General features: G+C 54.0%; 2 protein-coding genes across 3 annotated transcripts in view; one reads left to right on the forward strand and one right to left on the reverse strand.

The window, feature by feature from the left end:
• MGAT5 (mannosyl (alpha-1,6-)-glycoprotein beta-1,6-N-acetyl-glucosaminyltransferase) overlaps positions 1-7,914 on the forward strand; it is a 302,502-nt gene extending 294,588 nt beyond the window's left edge. For both annotated transcript variants that reach the window (XM_005868854.2, XM_005868853.2), the window contains 2 exons: positions 719-876; positions 6,623-7,914. In XM_005868854.2, the coding sequence (XP_005868916.1) occupies positions 719-876; positions 6,623-6,821 (357 nt within the window). In that variant the 3' untranslated portion in view covers positions 6,822-7,914. The remainder of the gene's footprint in view (positions 1-718; positions 877-6,622) is intronic.
• A 5,847-nt stretch (positions 7,915-13,761) lies between these two features.
• TMEM163 (transmembrane protein 163) overlaps positions 13,762-25,140 on the reverse strand; it is an 80,486-nt gene continuing 69,107 nt past the window's right edge. Inside the window, exons 5-6 of the mRNA XM_014541768.1 lie at positions 17,754-17,895; positions 13,762-14,533 (exon numbers count right to left, since the gene is read on the reverse strand). Of these exons, the coding sequence (XP_014397254.1) occupies positions 14,473-14,533; positions 17,754-17,895 (203 nt within the window). The 3' untranslated portion in view covers positions 13,762-14,472. The remainder of the gene's footprint in view (positions 14,534-17,753; positions 17,896-25,140) is intronic.

Genomic DNA, 25,140 nt, shown 5'->3' on the forward strand with positions numbered 1-25,140 from the left:
ATAGGGGGCATGTAGGAGGCAGCAGATCAATGATTCTCTCTCATCATTGATGCTTCTCTCTCTCCCTCCCTCTCCCTCGCTGAAATCAATAAAAACATAAAAAAAAAAAAAAGCTCTACAGCCAGTATTGGAGCCTCCAGCCTTGGAGGACTTCCAGTTCCCCAGCCTAATCCAGGGTTAAATTCTCACGGGGCTTCTAGTGATGTAGATGGCTGGTCTGACCCAGGTTTCTCTGGTTGTTTGCCTATCCCATGCACTCACACCATAGGCTTTGGTGTACGTTGGATTTAAAATCTACTTATCTTAATACTTAAAGGCTGTCGAAGTTATCAGATGTCCCCTGAAGGTATATAAACAAAGTAGTTTGCATTAGCCCAGCTCACCCGGGTCCTCCCTAGACCTGCTAGTTTCCTCCACTCCCTCTAGATCCCGGAAACGACAGGCCCTGCCCCATTCTGAGCTCCCACACCTGTGCCAGGGTGCCTCCCTGATGGGGTGCAGGTTACCTCACATCCTACCACACGTCCTCAGACAGTTTCCCTAGCTGCTGAATTAGGACGGCATTGTAACTGTTTTCAGCCAACAAGCCCTGAGCCCAACCAAGGCTCCCCTTCCCTGTTCCCTGGCAGCAGCCACCTCCCCTGTGGGCTGCTTGCCAGGCTGGGGATTGCAGGTTGCAGCTCTGATCCCTTGGCTGATGGCTTTGTTGTCATTCCAGGACTTCTGCCACGGGCAGGTGATGTGGCCGCCCCTCAGTGCCCTGCAGGTGAAGCTTGCTGAGCCCGGGCAGTCCTGCAAGCAGGTGTGCCAGGAAAACCAGCTCATCTGTGAGCCATCTTTCTTCCAGCACCTGAACAAGGACAAGGACCTGCTGAAGTGAGTGCTGGAGCGGGGCGGGGCGGGGCGGCCCAGAGCAGGATGAGGTTCCCTTTCCAGGCTCGTGGGCTGTGGGGAAAGATGTGGGAAGGTGAGCAGGTTGCAGCGCAATCCCCCCAGAGAAAGTTAGCGGCATTTTTATTGTTAGGTGGATGAGGTCACCTGGCATGCCGATATATTTAGAATTCGAATGAGGGCATTTATTTGCATAAGTAATGTCATGTCTGAGCTTGAAGATTGTGGGAGGTGTTCACTTTGCTACCGTCATAGCCGAGAACCATAGGAGCGGAGGTGGGCACAGAACCACAGCAGTCTGAGACGTGCAGGTGGCGGGTGAGCCTTGTGCCCTAGAGTGAGGAAGGAAGGAGAGACATGGGCAAGGAGCTGGCAAGAACTGCCTACAGCAAAGTCCACGCCACCTTCCCCTCTTGCAGCCCGTCCCTGTTTGCATGTTTGTCCAGCTCCTCTGGTATGAGCAGGCCTGACCCTGCCAGGTCCCTCGGCAGGAGGTGGGTGTGGTGGGCGCCCGGAACCTGGGCCAGCCTGCGCCCAGGAGGGGCCGTCTAGATTGCATGAGCTTTGCCCTCGTGCTTGCATTGTTTTTACTGACGCTACTCACTTCCCTCTGCATTGGCATTTTGAGTTTGGCAGTTGAAGTTCCCAAATTTCCATGGGAGGTTTCTTTGACCTCTGACTCATGGCCCCTCCGTAGAGCAGTGGTCTGTCCGTGTCTCAAAGGGTGTTTAAGGAACACAGTGGCCTCTGGAGCGAGGCGTGCCTGGCCCCGCTCTGGCTTCATGCCTGCCGGAGAACGAGGTCGGCCACCAAGGTCACCGTGCACAGTTGTCTGAGCTGGCCTGGTCATTACTCTCAAGTATAAACCCATTTTAGAAGAGCACGTGGCTCTGGCATCTCAGCCGCAGGGAAGCCCTGCCGAGGAGGGACGTGGGAGACGCTCTCTTCCTGCCCAGACCAGGTTCTGAGGCTGCCCTGGCTCCCCATCAACCTAAAGGCCAGGCCGGGCCAGTCAGTGCAGTGCTGCTGTGGTGAAATCTGGGAGAGGGAGCGGTGCTCTGGGATTTATGGGAAGCCTGTAATGGTCCTAGGAGCTTCCATTTCCACTGCACACATCCAGGATTCTAGGGTCCAGCAGGGGCTTCCCCCCGGCTTGTCTTAGGAACAGCTCCAGCAGCAAAGTGGCTTTCTGAGAACCCCCAGTGTCTATGCATCAGAGTCTGGACTTGCTGGGGGCAGACTAGGGACTGTCCACCCAGAATTGTCTAAATGCCCCCAACCTGTCCCCAAGAAACAGGGATGCTGCTGCCCGGGTCCCGTGATCGAGGCCCCACACAGCATGCCTTTCCCCCGGGCACAGGCCTAGGTCCGGTGAGGAGACAGGAAGGGGAGCCAATGGACTACTCTCCTCTGTCTCCTCAATATTCTCATCTGTAAAATGGGGACATCCTGGGTGATGGTGAGATGATGTGCAGCCAGAGCTCTGGGTGGGGGAGCAGGCCCCAGGTCACCAGGAGGAGCCAAGAGAGCCAGGCCCCATGCCATGGGAGTGCCTAACGACGCCCGTTGTAGCCATGTGGGTTTCTTCTTGGGAGCCTGCAGGGAATGCTAACATTGCAATAAAGCTGCCTGCAGTTAATTCTCTGAACGTAAGGGCCCTACTGAATGCGTTGTGCCTGCTTTGTAAATGCTGACAGTGTTGTAAAACCCCAGCTGTCTGCCAGCTGTTAGTGCCTCCTCAGCACAAGGCGCCCTGGCCCACCCATGTCCATGGCCAGTTAGCAGTGAGGGGCTCCACACGCCAGCACTGCCTTTCCTGCTCCACCTTGCGGGCCTGGATTGTGACATGAATTGAGCCCTTTGGAACGTCCCATGCCGTCCGTCACCTTGAATCGGGAATCGGCAGCTGGTCTTGAGCTCCGGTGCAGGCAGGGCACGGTGTGTGCTGCAGGGGCAACGACCAGCTCCTGTGCACAGAGCGTGCGCAGTTCTGACCAAAATGGGTAGACACCCTGGGATGAACCAAGTCCAGGCCGGGGGGGCCCTGTGGGCAGGGCCTCGCTCCGTAAGTAGGAACGTGCGTTCACATGAGACCTTGTTTGTGATTTGGCTGCCTTTTCAAGTTGTATCTTGTAAAATATTAGATTATTGAGTTTGGGAGGATTTTAACTAAGCTTTGGTGCCTGAGAAGAGGAAGTGACCCTGAGTCAGAATGGTCAAGGGGAGCTTGGGGCACTTGGAAGTAGCAGGGTGGCAGGTGGGGGAGGGAGGAACTCCAGGACAGGGACGATGGGAGGGCTAGGCCAGCTATGGCCCCTCACCCTGTGTGTCAGGGGGATGAGCAGCTCTGTCCTCTCAGGAAGTCGGGGGCCCATGGGGAGGCGGGCCTTTGCCCTCTGATTCTTCCAGAGCCATAAAATGTAAACCGAGGCATTGGGCCTCAGGAGCCCTAACTCTGCCCTGTAAGAGAAGCTGGAGAGGCAGCGCCCCGCAGAAGGGAAACTAGACCACACCAGGGTCCCCGCACAGGTGTGAGGGTGTGTGAGCAAGAATGGGTGTGAATGGGTGTGTGTGTCCGGGGGTGACAGACATCAGAGGAATACAGAAGCTGGAACAGTGGCGTGCATGCCCTGGAAAGGAAGGAGTCCCCAGTGGAGAGGGGATTGCGGGCCGTGGAGGTACACTCCAAGGATTAGGAAAGTCACCTCACCTCTCTGGTGAATTCGCTCACCAGTTAAGCAGGAATGATGGCATGGCCTTCCTGTGCAGCCAGGGTTGTGGGGCAGGGCCCTGCCGCTGAAGGAGGGAGTACTCCCTGGGGCCAGCAGGTGGGTGGCATCCAGAAGTGGCCAGAGCTGTGCCACACCCTGGACCGTGGGAAGACTGTGGTCTCCAACACCATCCCTGGGCAGGCAGGCTGCTCCCACGACCACCCCAGTGAGATGCGCTCACACCAGGAGACTGAGCCTGTGGTCTGAGTCCAGGTGACCAGGGCAGGAGCTCGAGGGTTCTTTGTGGCCACTGACAGTGACAGCCCCTGCCATGGGGTCTGAGGTGAGTTGCAGACATTCCCATGCTCCTGCTTAGCAGGGTACCAGGCAGATGACTCAAAATACAGCAGGTGCTATCATCCTCCTCAACAAAGAGCTGGAGCATACTGTTTGCCAGGCCGAGTTCCATGTGGAAACTTGAGTGCACATGTGAGCTCGGAGACCCCTCGCGGTGGGTTGGCAGCTGGGATAGCCTGCGTGGGCTTGGAAACCCTGAATCTCTGTTCGCTTTTCCTTTAGGAAAGCCATAAAGCCCCACTTCCTGCCTTCGCCTTCCTGCTCCACAACCTTAACCCTCTGCACGCCTCCACCTCCTGGCTGGTGTGCCAAGACCAGAGGTGATGGGGGATTTAGGGAAGTCGCAGAGCCCACTGGTGACTGCAGGGGTGAGATACGAGGGAGCGCTGCCCCCCCCCCCCAGCACCGAGCGAGCCCCAGGCCGGCAGCCCCAAGAGCCACCAGCATCCCCCAGATGCCCTGGAAATCACCTGATTAGTGTTGGCCAGGGAGGGTGTTAGTTGGCTGGAGGAAGACAAGAGGAGGCTGGAGGAATGGGGCCTGGGGGAGGAAGACCTGGAAGCTTTGCAGGGACAGCAGGAAACCTCAGGGTCCCCAGCTGGACCCTCCCCTGTCCGCAGGAATCGAGACTTCTGTGAATGTCGGAAAATTGAGACAGTTGTCCTGTGTGTCTGTTCACACTGTGGGCAGGGAGGCCGGCGGCCTAGCCCACCCAGTGTCTGCCAGGCAGAGGACCATGATGGCGATGATGTTTGTGACAGCAGCTCCCACTTCCTGAGACCTCCCCCAGCGCTAGACGTTGCCCAGTGCTCTGGGGGTGCTGCTGTCATTCCTGCACCTCCCGTGGTTAAGAATTATCTACCCCCGTTCACAGAGGTTCCGTCATGGCTCCAGGGTCACAGGTCTGCCTGGCCGCCTGGACCTTCTTCTCTGAACTGTCCTCACGTAGTAGGCAGGCACCAGGCTGGACACCTGGTGCCCAAGGGGCAGGAGGAGAAGACGTGGCCCCCCCCTCTGGGACAGAGGCCGGCAGTGTTGGGCCCAGGCAGTGTCCCAGCCGGAGAGGCAGAGGCACTGGGTCTGCAGCCCACAGACAAGCCAGCTGTAGGAGATGGCAGAGGAGCAGGAGCACTGGCTGAGGTCAGGATTTAGACTCCTCCCTGCAGTCCTGAGGCCTAGCACTTACCTGGGGGGAAGGGGAGGGCACTGCTGTTGCCATGGCTGCAGAGGTCCAGTGAGCCACGCCCCAGAGCAGCACCTCCCTCTGATTAGCAGGGTACCAGGGAGATGATTCCTGCCACAGAGACCAAGGCCATGCAGCTGGAATCTTTGTGAGCCGTCAATAAAAACATTCAACATAGCTGTAAAAATTGGGGTGTCCAAAAAGGTACACACACTTTGAATAATTATAAAGGTAGTGTTTATTAAAATCATTTCATTTTCAAAATTGAGTTATCAGCTATTAAAATGTATATGCAGTTTTTTGGGACACCCTGTATTTAAATTTTACACGACTTTGCCCAGTCTTACTCCTTAGAAGTAACCATTGTTAAGGTTTTAATGTATAGCCTTCTCGGCTTTTAGACACACACACAGTCTCACATATACACATTACACACACTCTCATTCTCTTACACACACACACACATACACCACACACACACCGTCTTATACACACTCATACTCTCACCCACTCACTTGCACACATTCTCTTACACACACACACACCTTCTTATACACACTCATACTCTCACCCACTCACTTGCACACTCACACCACACACACGTTCTTGCCCATGCTCTCAACCACTCACATGCATGCATATACACACACCACACACACTCACACACAATTCTTCCACACTTATACTCCCACCCACTACATGCACACACACATATACCACACACGTTCTTACACACTCATGCTCTCAACCACTCACCTGCACATACACATACATCACACACACTCACTCACGTTCTTACACACCCATACCCTCACCCACTCACATGTGCACACGCACAAACTCACAGGTGGAGCTGGGTCACACTGTGCCTCCTGTTCTGCGACCTGCCTCCTGCAGGACAGCTCCGCGCTGCCACTTGCATTTGCACCTCATCCTGTTTCAGGGGCTGCCTAGAACTCCCAAAGCACGTGCGCCAAGTTGATTTCCCCACTCCCCACGTGGTGTTTGGGTTATTTACTTTCACGCTTACATCGCACAAACACACAGGTGGAGCTGGGTCACGCTGTGCCTCCTGTTCTGCGACCTGCCTCCTGCAGGACAGCTCCACGCTGCCACTTGCATTTGCACCTCATCCTGTTTCAGGGGCTGCCTAGAACTCCCAAAGCACGTGCGCCAAGTTGATTTCCCCACTCCCCACGTGGTGTTTGGGTTATTTACTTTCACGCTTACATACAGTCTTCACAAGCAGCCTTGAATGCGTGTCCCCACACACATCCAGGCACACACCTCTCTCTAGCCCCATCCCTGGAGTGGAGTCTTGCTGGGTCAGAGGGTGGAGACTTGCTGGGTCAGAGGGTACTGGCCGCTGTCTATTTACAGCAGAAGAACCATGCTCCCCACATTGAGGAGGTGGGCTGAGGAGCCAGTGAGGAGGACAGTCCATGCACCTAAAACCTTGTGCTTTTCTCTTCCTCTCCAGGTACGAGGTGATCTGCCAAAGCTCAGAGCTGGCCAAGGACATCCTGGTGCCCTCCTTTGATCCCAAGAACAAGCACTGTGTGTTTCAAGGTGACCTCCTGCTGTTCAGCTGTGCAGGCGCCCACCCCAGGCACCGGAGGATCTGCCCCTGCCGGGACTTCATCAAGGGCCAGGTGGCTCTCTGCAAAGACTGTCTCTAGCGGCCACCAGCTGGCCCTGCACACACTGTGCTGGGAAGACAGCGGCTCCAGCCCCCTCCTGGCAGAGCCAGGGGGGCAGGTGTCATTCAGGGACTCTCGCCAGAGCCTGAACTTTTTGGTGGAAGGTTTCGATGTGGTATCACTCCTGCTGTGGTCAGCGCATCACAGCGGCATTTTCACCAAAACCAAAGGCGGGCAGGCGTCAGGCCGGGAGCCTGGCTGCTCTTCCTGGCACAACTTTATTTTTTGAGGAGCAACTGCAGGGAGAATCCCTCAATGCACTTGCTCCAGGGTAGAGCGTGAATCTCAAGATTCATTTAAAACAAAACAAAACCAGAGGGGGAACTGAGCTGGTTGGCAAGAACTTTGTATGGGAACATTCCTAAATCCATTAACTTATTTATTGGGAGGGGGAGGGGGCCAGGGGAGGGCAAAGAGGAACTGATCACAGGTCTTGTTTCTTTGATTTCCCACTGTTTACCGTCCACCTTCACTGTAATAGTTTCCTGTCCCCTTCAGGCGGGTACAGGAGGGAGAGGCGGGTGCACTGTGGGGACCTCGCTCCTCAAAGCAGATGGTGGCAGAAGAGAAGGAAATCTTGTGTGTGTGCTTGGTGGCAGCTACAGAACAGGCACCCAGATGTGGGGGGACAACCCAGCCAGGGAACGAAGTACATGATTGGGAAATTGACATCTGGTGGTTGGTGGTAAATCCCGAAAGGCAGGACCAGGACCGAAAGAGCTACTACCCTTGGACTTAGTCATGATGTTTACCCCTTACAAGCGTTGTCTTTGAGCTGGGAGTGGACGAGTGAACTGGCCCCTGTGGCCTGGCGTCACCACTGGAGCTGGGATCCAAACCTTGGGCTTGCATTATATTCCTTTGAATGCCCGGGACCTCCATAGCCCAGGGAATGGGGCTCTGGGCGAACTTGATGTTGGCCGGGGGAGCAGGGGCAGGGCAGTGTGAAAATGAGTCACTGTCCTGGCAGCTCACCTGTGGGGGTGGAGGTGGGGGTGGGGTGGCTCTCAGCCCAGGCACCGGTATTCTGAGGGATGAGCCCGTTGGTAGCTTGGCCTGGTCAGACTCACTGGGCCCCCCCCCCCCCTTCCAGGCCCTGCGCCAGGGGAGCAGGGGCAGGGCAGTGTGAAAATGAGTTGCTGTCCTGGCCGATCACCTGTGGGGGTGGGGGTGGGGGTGGGGTGGCTCTCAGCCCAGGCACCAGTATTCTGAGGGATGAGCCCCTTGGTAGCTTGGCCTGGTCAGACTCACTGGAACCCGCCCCCCCCCTTCCAGGCCCTGTGCTCTGCTTTGTTGGGTTCCCCGCCCCCACCAGGCAGTTCCAGTGCTTTGGGTGTACGTTTCCTAGGAAGCCCTGGCATCCCCACGCGGTAAGAGTGAGCCCTCTCCTCCCTCTTAGAGTCTCCCTGTTATGAATAGTTGGGGTCCACCCAGCCCTCGGTGGTGGCCCTGGCCTCCCAGCACCCTGCATGCCCTCGGGCAGCCGCCCCGCCTCGGCTGGCAAAGAGCTGGCAAGATGAATGGCGGGTGGGCCTTTGAGAAGTGAGACTAAAGGAAGGACTCTGTTTCAGGAGGACAGAGGGAGTGCGGCGCCTTTAGGTGTGGGGAGTTAGATTCTGCCTGCTTCTCAGTTCTTCCCTCGGGCATAAATAGCACCAAATGCACAGCTGGCCTTTTTCACTTCGACTCTCAGTGTGTCTGAATCCTAGCTCCAATCCTAGAGAACGGAGGGGGTAGGAGGGCAACCAGGGCCTCCCCCACCCCTCAGGTGACCCCTGAACACATGTGCAAGGGAGAGTGCTGATGGGGAGGCCAGGGCCCAGCAGCAAGGACACAAGAAAGGAAACTTGTAATAGGATGTGAGTGAGTGTGGGTGTGTGTTCTTTTAAGCTTTGCAAGGGCAGTTACCTGCGGTAGGAGGGGCAACAACTGCCTTCCTTGCTGTTAGGAATTGCTTTTCACTGTGAATGGTCCTCTTGGCCGCACCCTAAATTGTGGGAATTGGATTGAGCTCCCAGGCCTACAATTCCTGGGCCCATGCTGCCCTCTCCTGGGTCCTTCTGGGAGCTCCCAATGGTGAGGATGTCAGTGCAGGCATCCGACCAGCAGGGGGTGCCTGCGGGCCGAGACCTGTTTGCCAAGCTCAGCAACCCATTTTGCCGAGAGCTGTTTATTAAACCAGCACAGGGACTCAGAGAGTGTGGAAACTAGGAAGCTACATTCTGTGGAAAGATTCGGTGCCTGCCTTGTGTTCCAGAAGCTTCTAGGAATGCTTGCTGGCTGCCCAAGCTCAGGGCCTCCCCACCTTCCCACTCCTGTGTCGGGAGCCTCAGCTCAGGTGCCCAGCAGGGCACCTTCCCCATTAGGTGCCTCAGCTTCTGCCAGCCCAGTGTTGGCTGAGGTGAGGCAGTTCCACGGGGAGAGAGAGGGGTCTGCTGCTCCTGGGGCACACTGACTTGCACCCCAGTTGTTGAAGCTGTATCAATAGAGGCAGTGACGCTGGGCAGGTACTGCCGCCACCCCCCACTCCCCCAACTTGGCCCAAGTCAGGTCAGCAGTGGTCCACACCAGTAGGGACTTGATTCTTGCCTGCCTTGGGTGGAGGGCACCTCAGTGTGTGGGCGATTTTTCCTAACAGAGTCCTAAACCAACCTGGGGTTGGAGACACTTCCACACGGGCCTACGCCCGGACCCCTGTCTCCCTGGCTATGAGCACACCTTACCTGGCCTGTAAGTTTTTGTACATTTCTTCCTAAGTGAAATCTGGCGTTTTCCCCCCACTGTGATCTTAAATTCCTAAAAAAATAAACTTGAGGGGAAACATTTATCTAATTTATTAAAAGAGAGAAAGCCTTCCTTTGACATGTAAAGACTTTCAGGAGTAAAAGCTCCTAAAGGGGGAACACTGCTTTTAATGTCAGTGGACACCTCATTTACTCCGCATATGTAATTGGACTTGCACTTGAACAAAGGGAGAGGTTTTTTGCGTCTTTGCTTACGTTGGGTTTTTGTCACTGCGTATAGTTTGCCTTTTTTGTGTTTGCTGTATGTTTGGGAATGTTGCAAATCTGTTTGATATTTATTGTTTCTCTGAGGTGCCTTTTCACTTTTCTTTGGGGTTGGTTTTGGAATCTGGTGCAGACTCCTCCAGCTTGGAGATAGGACCTGTCCTTGTGTCACGGTGGACGCTCAGCTGGGCACCGGAAATGCCCTTCCAGCGCCCTAGGCCAGCACGTATATGCACATTCACCCCCCTGAAGCGGTAAGAACCCCGAGAAGTGCTGGCTCCCTCCAGACCAGCCCACACCGTCCCAGGCCACTTGGTCACGTCTGGGCCGGGGACTGCTGCCTGCCCCTAGGCCTGGGCTCCCTGCCACCAGGCATGCGGTGAGGTGTGGCAGGGCAGGTGCCAGCCTTGGCTGAGGGGTTGCACTGCAAAGAAGCAGGGCCCGCTGAGCTCCTGAGTAGCACTGGCCCCCGGACACTGGATCTGCTGGACATCACGAAGGGGGAAGAATATGCACCCCCTTTTGTTTCCTTAGCACGGGGTTTCGTCTGGGAGGAGAGCCCCTGCCTCAGCGGTAGCGCACGCGTGAATGTGAAAGGTCGACTGAAACTGTGCTGTTCACAGGCGGGTGGTGTTTGTGGACCAGACCAAGGCAGGCCACCCACTCTCCATGGTGGCTTACCTGGATTGTGTGTGTCATCAGGACATGACCACCCCCTCCCCTGCCCCCAAACTCCTTGGTTTTTTAAAAGTCTATTTTGCTAACGACAGGCTCTGTTACACGTGTTGCTATCCAAAGCCTGACTATTTTATTTATTTAAAAACACTTTAGTTTCCACGTTGGCTTCATTCCTCTTCCACCCATCCCCATGGGCCCACAAGCGCTTCCGTGTGAAGAGCTGATGGGCACAGAGATTCGGCTTCCTGAGGAAGGAAGATGGGATGTCCTAAAGCTGAGGGCCAGTCCCTCTCATCCCTGTTGGCTTCAACCAGAAGTGGAAAGCCAAGTTTTTATAGCAAACGGCCAAACTAGCTGTAGTCTCAGATGCAGGAAAAAAAATTACGTAGCTCTCTTAGCACTTAGGGGTTTCGTGAGGATTCGGTGTTTAGCAGTGTCTGGCACATAGTAGGCCCTAGTAAGTGTTAAATGTTATTAGCATTTTACAAAATTTGAGAAGAGCTGCACTCACCCCTTATCAGTTGGTTCAAAAGTCGTACCTACAGGACACTATTGTCCGAGGTTGACGGACTGTTGTGGGATTTACGGGTTAGCGTGTCCAAGTCCCGCGCCCACCCTGTGGCCGGAACGTTGCCGGATCCCTGAATGCACTGACTGACTGGAAAACATGCCTGGCTTCAGCCCCAGATGAAACGAGGCTGCGGAATTTGCACACGGGAGGTGGCAAGGGTGACCTTTGGCTCCATGCTGGGCCTCACCCCAGTGATGTCTCCTGGACCATTCCAGAGTTTTTCCTTGGGGAACTTTTTGAGCTAGAAATTAAGGTGAATTTTCCCATTGACTGTACCCCGTAAAGTTAACTGTTCCTCTGAAACGCGGTAAGAGAGGCTTTTCTGTTTTCAAGGGGAGGGGAGCGACCGATTGACCCTGCTATCCCCTGCCGGCCAGGGCGGCTCCTCCACAGTCCAGTCCACAAGGGGCCAGACTCCTGGGCGGGTTCGCTGTCAGGTGTTTGCACTGGCCCGGGGCCACCGGCTAGCCCGGGGAACCCCAAGACTATCCCACCATCCCGGTGGAGCCAGGGGTGGGGCGGGGAGAGTATCTTCAGAACCACTCCCAGAGCTGCTGGTGGTTCACTGATTTTTTTTCCTCGTCACCTAAATGTCAGTTCACTTTTTTATTGGGGTTCTAGCCTCTTGCTCCCCAATTGGAGCTGTGTCTCCTCGCCTGTCTTGGTCCTCCTCTGGACAGATGCACTGTGGAGTGTGGAGGAGTTTGCTGGAGCCCTGTGTCCGAGTTCCTGTTTCTCTTCAGCTGAATCGGCAGCCCTAGACTTCTGCGGGTGTAAGACTGGGATTCACCTTCTCCCAGGCATCATTCCTCTATCCCTGATTTGTGGAGCCTTGAGATGAACTCCCCCAGTCGCCTGCAGCTGGTGAGGCCTGGCAGAGGGACCACGGCCAGCGAGTGCTCATAGGACGTCAGGTGTGTCTGGGGGCTTGGGGCGCGCAGAGAACGTCAGCCAGGCTGGAGGCCTGAATGCCTGGCTGGGACAGCGGCATGGGAACTAGGTAGTCTGCCACTTCTGCCCAAGGGGAGACGGAGCAAAGTTGGGAAGCATTTTGCTCACTGTCCTGCCCAGGTGTTAATAGGACAACAGTGGAACAGTCGATGCCAAAGGAGATGGTGATGTCCCTTCTACTGTAGTTGCTGTCACAACTTGATGTCTCTAAGCTAATGACCGTTCACATCTGTGTCTTCAAACAGCGCCTGGTTCACTCTGGGGTTTAGTGCAGGGTTCTGCCAACGAGGTGTCGCTGTCCACACGTCCCAACGTACTGTACCTGCATAGAGCACTGCTTTGTTTTCCACTGTTGTAGACAAAACTAGGGAGAACTTTATTTTTCAATAAACTTTTCTTGTGTGACAGGTAGGAGTGATCTTTGGGGGGCTGGGTGGGTGCAGGGTCACCTGCAGAACACAGCCCAGCTGCACCCCAGCGCTGGCGTCCACTGCCCGCGTCTCGCCGTTTGCAGACACTGCCGGAAAGGCTGAGAGACCGTGACGGTTATGGAGTGGAGGACGGTTTCACTGGTGTGTTCTTTCCCTGCCTCACATCCACCCATACTCATCTCAGAGCACTCCCTAGACGGGGCCTTTTTTTTTTTTTTTTGAGATAACTGTACTACATCAGATGCTTGAACATCATTAAGGATGTGCTAGAGAAACAGTCCTAAAAAGGTGAGGGCCTGTTAGACCTGATGCATTTCCCTCATGAGCACTGGGTTAGGCACCTGCTCTGGAAACAAGATCAAGTCTGTGGGCACACCAGGGGCTGCTGCAGGTGGTGCTGGGGGAAGGCGTGGCCCAGCCTCAGCACAGCCTCTCACGCTCTGCCCAGAGCAGGGACAGCACACAGTTCCTGGATACGGAGTCGCAGGTACAGCATGATTCCTGTACACCAGTCCCAGAAAGGTCCGAGAAGGCGGCGAGCGTGCACGTTTAGCGGGGGCTACATCCTAGCTTCCCTCGGAGCTTCCATACTGTATTAAATACACAGGAAACCTGCAGGAAAGACACCACTGAATCTCCCATCCCCAGACCTGCTTGAGCAGTTGGCCCTTTACCAGGTCCGTGTTCGTGTCCTGCAGAGCCCTCTGCAACGCGCTGTGGAGGAAGCTGGCCGACAGCGCCAGGCTGCACCAAGGTCAGGGGCCCCCAGACCAAACCACCTCCCCTTCATCAGCCTGAAGCAGAGCAGTGGGAGTGGGGTGTGGGAGGGGGAGTTAGGGTCTGGGACAACCATCCCTCAGTCCCAGGCAAGGTCAGCTCCAAGGCCTCGGGCACCACCACATCAGTGTGTGGCCATTCCTCCCGAGCGATGGGTGGCCTCCCCACAGACGCAACCCACAATCCTCAGGGTCTCAACTCACACTCCACCCGGAACAAGTGACCCTTCCATGTCGCCCTTCAGCCCCACAGCAAGCCTGCCTGTGACAGGGACACTCTCAAAGGTCACCTCCCGGGCCACACAAAACAGGGCGCAGTCTCTGCTGGCCGGACAGTCGCCTGGGCAAGCAGCAAGTGCTGCAGTACTGATGGGTGTGGGGACCATTCTCACAGAACTGATACCTAACGTTACCTGAGCTGCAGACAGCTCGTCCTGACAGCCGCCTCTCACAGGCCAGAGTACCACGGCCACGTGACACAACACAGACGCCTGCACATGTGGGTAGATTGTGTAATTATTTATTACAAATAAACGGTGGTTTCACATCTGTCAAAAACGGGTCCTGTTTTTACATGTGTGTGCAGGTTCTGAATGTACAAGAAAGGGTCATGTGCTTAGTTCGTCCATGCAAAGCTCACACGTACATCACTAAATACTTTAAAAATAGAACGATCTCCTTTTGAACCAATCAATTTAGATTCAGGATTAGTAAAACAGTATGAAACTAATGAAATATAGTGATAGGAATTAGGAAGTGCGACACTGACGGTCTGGGCATGTGAAGGGTGAGGGACAGAAGGGTACACACGGTCTTCCCTTCAGTTCTGCCGGAGAGATGAGCTCCAAGGGCCCGAGCTGCTCCATGCCCAGAGGAGGCGGGTGTGGTCAGTGGCTCTGTTTCAGAACTTCCTGCCAAGCAGAGACCCTACCCGACCCACAGGAACCTTTTTACTCCAGAAAACAGAAACAGCCAGTTCCCAATGGGCATGGGAAAACCAGTGTCCCCTCCTGTGCATGGCGTCCTGATGGGGTGACGGGGGAGGTGGGTGAGGGGAGCAGTGCAGACCAACCTGCTGGGCACGCCTGTTCCCGTGAACACAAACTCTCCAAATAAGAAAGTGGATGTTCAGCTAAATACTGGCACCGTCCGCCGTGTGGGACCCTCTCGTCGTCCTGATGTCTTCATGCAGATGCAGACAGGCGCTCGGGCCCTTCACTCAAACATCTCGTAGTGGCGCGTCTGCCTCACCCTGGGCACCATGTCGATGAGGAGTCTGCAGAGGACACACACAGGTCACCCAGCACACTCCCAAAGCCCTGGGGTCTGAGCGCTTCGGGAAGCAGGTGGGAGAGGCAATTAAAAAAAAAAACTAACTCACATACCATAAAATTCAGCTTTTGAAAGTATATGATATGGTGGTGTTTAGTATTTGCTTACATTGTCCAATCAACACCACCACCTAATTCTAGAACATTTTCCTCACCCCAAAAAGAAACCCACCAGCGTTATTCCCTTTTCCCTCCCCAACTACCCCCAACCACTAATAGATTTTCCCTAATTAAGAGAATATTTAATTTATAAAAGTAGACATGTACACTATTATTTTATAATTTACCTGATTGTTTAAAGTGTAAAGTTGAAAGTTTATTTCTGTTTTGTTTTTTCCTATATTTTGTTTTTAGATTCCAAATATAAGTGAAATCATATGGTATTTGTCTTTGTCTGACTTATCTCACTTAGCATAATACCCTCTAGGTCAGTGATGGCGAACCTTTTGAGCTCGGCGTGTCAGCATTTTGAAAAACCCTAACTTAACTCTGGTGCCGTGTCACATATAGAAATTTTTTTATTTTTGCAACCATAGTAAAACAAAGATTTATATTTTTGATATTTATTTTATATATTTAAATGCCATTTAACAAAGAAAAATCAACCAAAAAAATGAGTTCGCGTGTCACCTCTGACACTGGTGTCATAGGTTCGCCATCACTGTTCTAGGTTCATCCATGTTGTGGCAAATAGCAAGATTTCATTCTTTTTATGGCAGAGTAATATTCCTTTGTATATATGTACCACACCTTATTTATCCACTCATCTATCCATGAGCACCTAGGTTGCCTTAGTATCTTGGCTATTGTAAATAATGCTGCATATGTCTTTTCTAATTAATGTTTTCAATTTCTTTGGATGAATACCCAGAAGTGGGATTTATGGGTCACATGGTAGTTCTATTTTTAATTTTTTGAGGAACCTCCATACCATTATCCACAGTAGCTGTACCAATTTATAATCCCACCGACAGTGCACAAGGCTTCTCTTTGTCTTCACATCCTTGCTAACACTTGTTTGATTACTGATGATAGACATTCTGTCCCTTTAACATCTCTTATAACACTTGTTTAGTGGTGATGAACTCCTTTAGCTTTTTCTTGTCTGCTTTGATTATAATGACATAGAATAACCTTTGTGGTAGGTCCTTGCTTTTCATGACTCTTAATATTTTGTGCCAATCCCTTCTGGCTGCAAAGTTTCTGTTGAGAAATCAGCTGACAGTCTTATGGGAGCTCCCTTAAAGGTAATGGAATGATTTTCTCTTGCTGTTTTTAAGATTCTTTCTTTGTCTTTAACCTTTGGCATTTTAATTATGATATGTCTTGGTGAGGGCCTCTTGGGGTTCGTCTTGTTTGGGACTCTCTGTGCTTCCTGGACTTGTCTATTTCCTTTGCCAGATTAGGAAGTTTTCAGTCATTATTTCTTTCAAGTAGGTTTTTAATCCCTTGTTCTCCCTCTTCTCCTGCTGGTACCCCCATGATGCAAATGTTGTTATTCTTTACATTATCCTTTAAACTATCCTCATTTTAAAATATTCTTTCTTATTGCAGTTCCAAACGGGTGTTTCCCACTACCTTGTCTTCCAGATCAATAATTCAGTCCTGTGTTTTAAACTCTGCATCTAGAGTTTCCATTTTGTTTAGCTCTTTTTCTAGAGTTTCCTCCTGTTCTTTTATCTGGGGTGTGTTTCTTTGTCTCCTCATTTTGGTTGCCTGTGTTTGCTTCTATGTGTTAAGTAGATCTGCTATCTCCCAGTCTTGGTAGAATGGCCTTATACAGTGTCTTGTGTGTGGGGCCCAGTGGCACAGTCTCCCTGATCACCTGAGCCAGGGGCTACAGGAGTGTCCCTTTTGTGAGTTGTGTATGCCCTCCAGTGTAGTTGAGCCCTGTTGGCACATCAGGTGGGTGGGATTGACCTTCAGGCTACATGACTAAAGCAGACAAGCTATTGTGTGGAGGCTAATCACATAGTGGGAGTCGTTTTAGTGGGGCTTTGTTGCCAGCTGCTTCCACCCTGCAGATGAGCCATTTGTGGAGCTAGTTGGTGGTGCCCTGACAGAGTCTAAAGCTGGCCCCTGGTGTGCTGGTTCTGGAGCTTCTTAGGAGGGGCTCCAGTGCAGGCTTGAGGTCATCTGGTCAGAGCGACAAAGTCTTTGTGGTTTGTTGCCACTTGTGCTGGGCTTGGAGGCACTTGGAAGAGGCTGTGCTGTGAATCAAGGCTGGTTGCCACTAGCTTCGGTCTTGGGACCCTTTGGTGGGCACCACAGTGTGTGCTGACACGGGCACCACGTGTGCTGGGCTCATGGCCATTTAGTTGAAGTTAGTTCCAAGTCAACACTGGCCAGTTTTGTCAGGCTTGGGGCCCCCTGATGGGAATTACAGTGCAAGTTGAGATATATCCCCTCTTGTGCCAGGCTAGCTGCTGCTTGTTTGGGGTTTTTGGAACTTTGAGGGATTTTAGGTAAGTCCATAGTGTGAGCCACGGCAGGCCACTTGAGTGGAAGATCCATTGGAAGCACTCAGAAATTCGAGTTGAGTGGGGTGGGGTCTCTGAGAAATGCTAGGGTGGGGCAAATGGTGTTAGCCAAGGTGATGCAGAGCTGGGATTTGGCACAGTTGGGTGCCAAATCCCAACTGTGCCAAATCCCAGTGCAGTAGGGCTCAGCAAAGCAATCTTGTCTGCCAGCACTTCCATCCCTGGAGAGAACTGCCCTGACCCCTTTTCCTCCAGCCCTCACCCTGAAGCTAGTCCATTCAGTTTTTCCCTGGATGTCCCTGGCACTTTTCAAGCGGCTGACCTTGCACTGAAGCCCAGAGAAATGAGTCCGTGAGTAAGTCCATGTACAGGCCCCTCGAGATGAACGCTTGAGACTCCAGTAGCCCCATCTCACTCAGATGCCTACTGGTTTTCACAGCCAGAGGTCATGAGGAGTCCTCAGCCCAGCACTGGTGCCCGTTTGTGACTTAAAGCCTATACCTCTTGTCAAAGTCCTTGCCCCACTTCAGTGCCAGCCACAAGACTCTGATTCCGATGTGAGCTTTTCCAGTCACCTGACCCCACGTAGGCTCAGGGGGGTCCCAGGTACAAGGTATGACCATCAGGGGTGGAAAACGGAACACTCTTGGATGCCAGGAAAGCAAACAGGAAAACAGGCACTTACTTGACCCCGTAGGCAAATATGATAAGGCCGATGAGCACACCTGTGCTGCCATCCAGGTACCAGACCGCTGAGTTATGCTTGAACACCTCCGCGCTCAGAAGAATAGAGAAGCCCATCACGCCTCCCACGAGGGAGTTAAACCCTGGGAAAGAAGCAGAGCGAGGATGAGGGCCCTGCCGAGCAAACTTCCTTAGCCACCAAGAAACTCCCCAAACACCAGCCAGCTCCACACCCAAGCCGGCGCTGCAGGGAATGTTGCCCAGAAGCACTCTCGCAGGTGACAGCTGCCAGCTGAGACCCCTGGGTGGCCTGTCGAGTCTGTTCGAATGTCACCAGAGACCTTGCTAGACAGAGCCATCACCCCCCACTGTCAGTCTCCATCCCTGCCAGGCACTCATGCCCAGAGCCTGGATGTGGTTACTGTCGGTCTGCCTTCCACACACGAGAATATTCAGACCCCATGAGGTCAGTGCAGTGCCTGGCACACAGGAGACATTCAAGTATTTGGTGACTCAAATCTGTTGAATGTGAATGTCTCCTGGGCCCAGTACCCAGTGGGGATCTTTTTTTTTAATTTTTTATTGATTAAGGTATTACAAATGTGTCTTTACCCCCTCCCCAAATGGGGATCTTATCAGTCTGATTGTTATCCTACTTTACTGATGAGTGAACTAAAGTTAAGCAGAGTGAGGTTAAATAAATGGACCGAGGTAATACAGATTGAGAGGAGCAGGGCTAGCCCACGCCCTTTCCTTCCAGCGTCTAAGTCACCTGAGGATTTTCACTCTCTGGGAAGAAAAATGCAAAGTCAAGAATTAGGTGCATGGTTGCAGAAACGGCAATCCAAACAGAACTGGAGCTGACAGATGTTGATCATCTCCTTTCACATATATCACACCTCGGTGAGTCCCCACAACTTAGGTATCACACTTCCATGTTACCTGTGAGTTTCAAAGGCCCCATGGGAAGGGAATTGCTTAGAGGGGCTCCTGAGGTCGTACTGTGGTGTGAGCCACAGGCTGCCTCAGTGTAATGGCCTGGAGAAGCTCTGGGTCCATGCTGCCTGGTGAGCCCCTGGCAGCTGGTCTGTGCAGGGTCAGCAACCTCTCCAACTACAGGCCCTGTCTCATTCCTGGGGCAACTCCACCTGTGTTGCTTTTGCCGACTCAAAATTGTTAACTCAGGTTGTACTCACTGGGGACTGTACAGCTGGGGGAGAGGCTAAATGAAGAGCAGGGGAAAGGAAGATGTGGGCGTACAGAAGCCTTGAGCAAAGCCTGGGTAAGACGCCTTCTCAGGTCCAAGGTAGAGAGTTCGACAATGGGAACGATGAATCTGGCTGATGAACAAGATGAGATGGCCCTGCAATGACATCTCATTGGCTGTTGCAACCCTCTTCTCTTCCCTCAAATCTGTCATCTTCTCACTTCAATGTTCAGCTGGTGACTCGGCCCTGCACTTCTTAGAGCACAAATGTCCGGACAACAATACCTCATCTTCCCAACACCAAGTCACACCCACCCTGACAGCTGCCCCACATCCAGTTACATGCTCACCAAGGGACTTGGTTCTTGAAATCCTTCTCCCTCTTCTGAAACATTCCTACTGGGATAAATCTTAGCTTCCCATCACCCACCTCAAACTCCTCCCTGACCCCACGCCACCTGCACCACAAGCCCCTTTACAAAACTTGCAGAGTTGTCTGCCCAACGGCACCTCCTATTCTCTCTTCATCCCCCGCCCCTCAGGTGCTCTCCTCCCCGACGCCCTCCCTGAGCTCAGTGACAACTGAGCTGCCGTGTGTGTGGTGAACTGGTTGGCCTCATCCCCCGGGAACACTTCCCTCCGGCCCCCATGACTCTGCTGGCTTTCCTCTTTCCCCGCCAGCGCTTCCTTCTCAGTCTCCTTCGCCAGGGCCTCTTCCCGTCTGAGCACCCTGCCAGTCCCCGGGGCTCCTCTGTCTACATTCCCCCCGAGGTTGTCACCTCCAATCTCACACGTCCATGTCTCCCAACTTTCTCTCTTGGGCCTGGACCGTCCCCTCAGCTGCAGACTCATATAAGCATTTCAAACTGAACATGTTCAAAGCAAAAACCTCAATTTCCGCTCAAAACACCTCATCTTCCCTGTATATGATGCCACTGTTCACCTAGCTGCCAAGACCAAACATCTAGGAGCCCACCCTTGACTTCTGTCACTCCCCAAATCTGATCACCCCCCAAATCTAATACATCAAGTAATCCTTGCCAACTGTTACCCCTAAAACTCATTCTCCATCTCTCTACCTCTCACCAGCCCCACCGCCCAAACCTTGCCCAAGCCCCCCTCAGCCCTCGCCGGCACCCCTGCCTCCTCACCACCTTCCCTGCCTCCCCTCCTGCCCACATCTCCCTTAACCCACAATCCATTCCCCTCACAGCAGCCAGAGTGACCGCGGGAAGTGGACAGCCTCTGGTTGTCCTTTGAATCATCCTGTTCTTTTTTTTTTATTTTTTTAAAGCCTCTGTAGCCCATATCTTCTCTCCGCAGGCCACGAGAGGCATCAGCAGAGCCTGTGCTCCGTCACAGGTGACCTGGGCTGCAGCTGACCTCTGCAGAGGGGAGTGGAGGTTTTGCTTTGGGTGGCCAGAGAGAAGGGGAGACAAGGAGGAGATGGCCGCTGCCTGGGCAGACTGGAACCTTCAGCCCCTCTCCCTCTCTGGGCCATGGGCACAGGTTGGCCCGTGGTGCCCTCGGAGAAGCCCAGTGGAGCTCAGAAAGCAGAGAGAGCGTGAGGTTCCCCCAGACGGCCACTAGATGTCCACTCAGCTCCACCAAGGCAAGGCTCTGCCAGCCAAGCACAGCCCAGACCCCTGATTCTGACACAGGGCCCACCCCATTCGTGCTCCCACCCCAGGGTGCTGCCAACAGTTCACAGCTGGTGGATTCACTGTTCACCTGGCTCACCGCCACCTTCCAGGAGGAGCCCTGCCTCCTCAGCTCTGCTCACCTGGGCTATGACAGTCTGGCTCAGTTCAACCTCACCTCACACAGGGCTGCAGGGCACGCTGGAGCGGGCACACGGGACTGGGAGGGTCCCATGTCTGCCTGCAGCAGCCTCAGGAACTCCAGCTGCTGTCACTCCACACAAGGAACCTGAGCTCGCAGCCCCACCCCCAAACCGCCCACCTTTCCACTGCTGGTCACTCTCTGGGCACTGTCCCCGCCCACCAGGCCCATCGCTTTTCTGCTTCCTCAGTTAAAACCCGGGCTGTTGTCAAGAATAAAGGCTGTTATCCCTTTAAGAAGCGGAGTAGGGGCTCCACCAGTCCGGCCTTAATGATAGGTAAGAATCCGTATAATTAAGTACATCAGCTTCATGCAGGAATTCTGATGACAAGGTTTCATGTGCTGAACACCATGGCAGACGCTTGTTATTCAGAGATGAGAAGGAGCGAGGGGAGTCAGCCCAGGGCCCTCAACTCGGGTTTCCAGCGGCAGCACCAGAGCCAGGCTCCTGCCCCACCTCAGAACCCCTCCGCCTCCCGCCAGACTTTCCCATTAACTTACTGTCCAGTCATTTTACCTTCGACAACACAAAGCTGCCTCCAGCGTCGTGCCGATTGCAGCAATCGCATGTTGCCTAAACAACTAAAGGAACACAGTCTAATGGACAAGATTCGTTGCGCTGCACAGCACAGGGTGGGAAGTCTGCAGTTTACCACACCCTGGTGTCCGCTTTCTCTGAAGACCTGCTGTGGTGAGGACACAGGCCAGCATACAGGATCCGGTGCAGCCAGCCTGACCCAGCTCACATACAGCTCCAGCGTGGGAACCAGCCACTCAGCAGGTGACGGCGAGGCCCGCCCTCCCGCCTGCACCGAAGCACTTTGTGGGAAGAGAAGGCCACACCACAGAGGACATTCCCAGGGCAGCGGGCACAGGTGGAGGCCCGCAGAGCCAGCCTCTCAGAAACCCCAACATTAATGAGAGGCACGGCTCCCAGACCCCACCCTCTCCCACCTCCCAAAGCGGAGATGATTACAGATGGTTCCCTAGCTCTGCTACTCAACAAAGGAGTAAAATACAATTAGCAGGAGGCTGCAATTACCACTGCATATTTTGCTGACACTCCCACCAAGCAAGGAACCGCAGCGCACACCACCCGCCGCCCCAGCCCCTCGTGGGTAACAGGCTTTGCCCTTCACCAGAGTTCTCTCTCTCTGTATCTGTCTGTCTTTCTCTCACTTTGTCATCAACCCCCATGGCCCATTCATCCCTGAGCCCTGTCCATCTGACATGCGTTTTCAACCCCCTACATCCTCAGGCCCCTGCCCTGACCGCTGCCCAAGCCCCCAGGCCACCACCCTCAGCTCCCCAGACCTCTCCTGCTTGGCACTCACTGCCCCCCTCTGTTCCCCATCTGACGGCCAGAGGACTGTTTAGAAAACATCAAGCATGTTTCCTCATCTGTTTAAATATTTAGCAAAACACACAGGATCCTACACTTGACCTACAGTCCGGCAGGCCCCGCCCTTCCCCACTGTCCCAGCCCTCACCCTGTGCCCCCTCCTCCCGCAGCCCCCCAGGTGTCCCAGGCCCCGCCCCCATGCACTCTGCCTGGGGAGCGCTCTTCCCTGCCTTCCAGTTTAGGGAACAATTTTCACTTAAACATCTACTTTGTAATGACACCTCTCTGTTCAAGAATATGATGGAAATACTGCCTATGTCTGAAAATTCTGGTCAGAAGTTATTTTGTTAGAAAAATCATACTTGTCATTGGGGTCTTCTCTGTGCGCCCTATGAAATGTGGTGAGTTCAAAGGGGAGTGAAGCCCAAACAGACACTGTCTGGGATTGCTATCACATGTGATGCAGAGCACCCGTCCGAGACGGTCAGCCCACGGTCATGGGTGGGAGGGTCTGACTGCTGGGTCCACCCTCAGGCTCCTGGAGAGCACTTGTGTGTCTGGTCAGATAGGATGCTGAGATCCTGCAAGCCACAAGGGCTTCGTGATGTTAGGGCCCAAGGCGACTGGGAGAGGAGCTATTTCTCAGTGCTCACCCCTGGCCTGCCCTCCCCATCCCGTCACCCATGTTCCAGGCAAAGACACATGAGAAGGAGGCACACACACATGCTGGAGAAACCAAGGTGCAGCCAGGCCTCTGCTCTAAAGGGCCCGGATGGAGTGTCCCCCGCAGCAGCGGGAAGGAACCTTGAAGGTGGCCGGACCCCCACACCGAACACCCATTCACAGCACGCAGCCCTGAGCTCTCGGCACAAGCCCCCCTGCGCTGGTCAGCCCCGGGGAGAGGAGGACTCCATGGCCAACGGAGGCATGTTCCTGCCCCGATTCTGAAACTCCAGATCGCACAATCACAGGGATGAGCACTTCTCCCCAGACGCTGGGCCGCCCGGAGAGGAACGACCACCTTTCCTAGGGTCAGCCGGATGCAAGCTGCCCACAGGCCCGGCTGTGGGGTGGGCGGCAGAGCCTCCTCAGAGGTCTTCTCAGAAGGCTGCATGCTTCTCAGGGACTGAGCCGCAGCTCTGCACACCAGAGGGGCTTGATTTAACTAAGTGCAGCCCCCCTTTGGGGACCAGGCAGGACCCTTCCTAGCAACAGGACAGACCCTGAGAGAGGAAACTCCGGTTCTGCATCAGGAGCGGCTTCCCAGCTAAGGAGGCGCCAGCGCAGCACCAGGCTCAAAAGAACTCTGCAGAGCCCGCCAGTCGGTGCTACTGCGCTATCCGCTCTAACAGCACAAACCCAGGACCTGCTGCCAGCTGAGTCCTGGCTTCCCTGGGCCTGCCCTTCGGGGGGCACCCTCGGGGGCCCATGGGGAGCTCCAGGAGCCGGGCTGGCCGCCTGGCCCACACAGAGGGGCCTGCACGCTGCCTGAGAGCAGAGCAGGGACGCAGAGGCCTCGCTCCCCGACGCCAATCTTTTCACTATTTTAAACAGCTCTTACTACTTAAAAAGTTTGGGTTTGCTATGGGCACGTGGCCTCCGTAGCACAGGGGGGAAGGTGGCATCTTGCAAGGGCAGATGCAGACGGCAGGCCCTGCTGGTCAAAATGGCAGGGGGGACCCTGCCAGGTCCACCTTCCCTGGTGTGGAGTGTGTCCTGGCCCCCACGCTGGTGTGAAGGCAGCACAAACCTGTGCTCATCACATGGACAGGACCCACCTCAGGCCCGGGAATCTGCATCTAACCAACACCATAGGCAATTCTGATGCTGCCAGTGGCTGTGGTCACCTGACTGGCATCCAGGGTCCCCTGGCCTTGCAGTCAGCACATCGGATCATGTAAGCCCCAATTTCCCCGGGTCTGTTAAAAGGAACCACACACACACACACAGATGCTCCCAGGGCAGCTGTCATTGCAAAGCTGGAAATACCACTTTGACTTCCTGCCCACCAGCCCTACTGTGCAAAGGCCCACCTCCATACACATTAGGGCATCAGCACGGGACGAGGAATCGAAGTCCACACAGTGTACCAGGCTTTGTCATTTGGGTGAGAAGGGCCCTCTGCACTGCCATTCACCCCCTGCACAGCAGAACCAACAGCCACCCACACACACCCGCCTGCTCTCCCGTATTCCACAGAGGAGAGCACCTCGGAGTTGGGGGTAGGGGTGTGTGTGAGAGTGGTTCTTTTCTTAAAAAAAGAAATTCAGTGATTTCTTCTCTATTTTGTGCAGACACACACACCAACCCCACAAGCTTTTACCCTTTGACCTCTCACCTCAGGGTACAGGGGCTCATGAACTCCTGACCCCCTGGATACTGCACATGCTCAAGAATGGAGAAAAAGAACATGGCCAGGTGGTTAGTTTGTAAAGTTTCTTGTTTATACACCAGCACTAGTTCACAAACTGAAATGCATTTTTCCTGGTTTCACACACCTTCTCTGTCATCCCAAAGGCCATGCAGGAAGTGCCCCCTGGCCCCTCCACCTGGTCTGGGTTCTCAGCAGATCACTTCCCCAGCAAAGCCCTGGTTCCTGCACCTTGAACTCCCAGCTAGGTGAGCATCTCACGGCTGGAGGGGGAATAAGTATGAGAAGCCACAAAGAAAACCTGTTTAGATTGCAGAAGAGACCTTCACTTCTAGTTTGGAGCAATGCACATAAAGCCCGAGACTCTGGGAAGCCCTTTGTGCTTCGTGATAAGACGCTAGGGAGCCCCCATCCACCCTGTTGGGGGGTCAGAGCGGAGGTGATTCCTGAAGAATTTATTACAGTCCCAGGGCACAAGCCATCTGCCCCAATAGGGAGCCCTGAGAATCATTAAACCTCCTGAGGAGACGAGGCTAGTGAGACCCGATTCCCAACTGGTGACCTTTTCTGCAAGACAAGCAACTAAAGGCGACCCGCCCTGCGCCCTCGGCCTGGGAGGTCAGGCG

The sequence above is a fragment of the Myotis brandtii genome, unplaced genomic scaffold (assembly GCF_000412655.1).
Source record: "Myotis brandtii unplaced genomic scaffold, ASM41265v1 scaffold278, whole genome shotgun sequence".
In the NCBI taxonomy this organism is placed as follows: domain Eukaryota; kingdom Metazoa; phylum Chordata; class Mammalia; order Chiroptera; family Vespertilionidae; genus Myotis; species Myotis brandtii.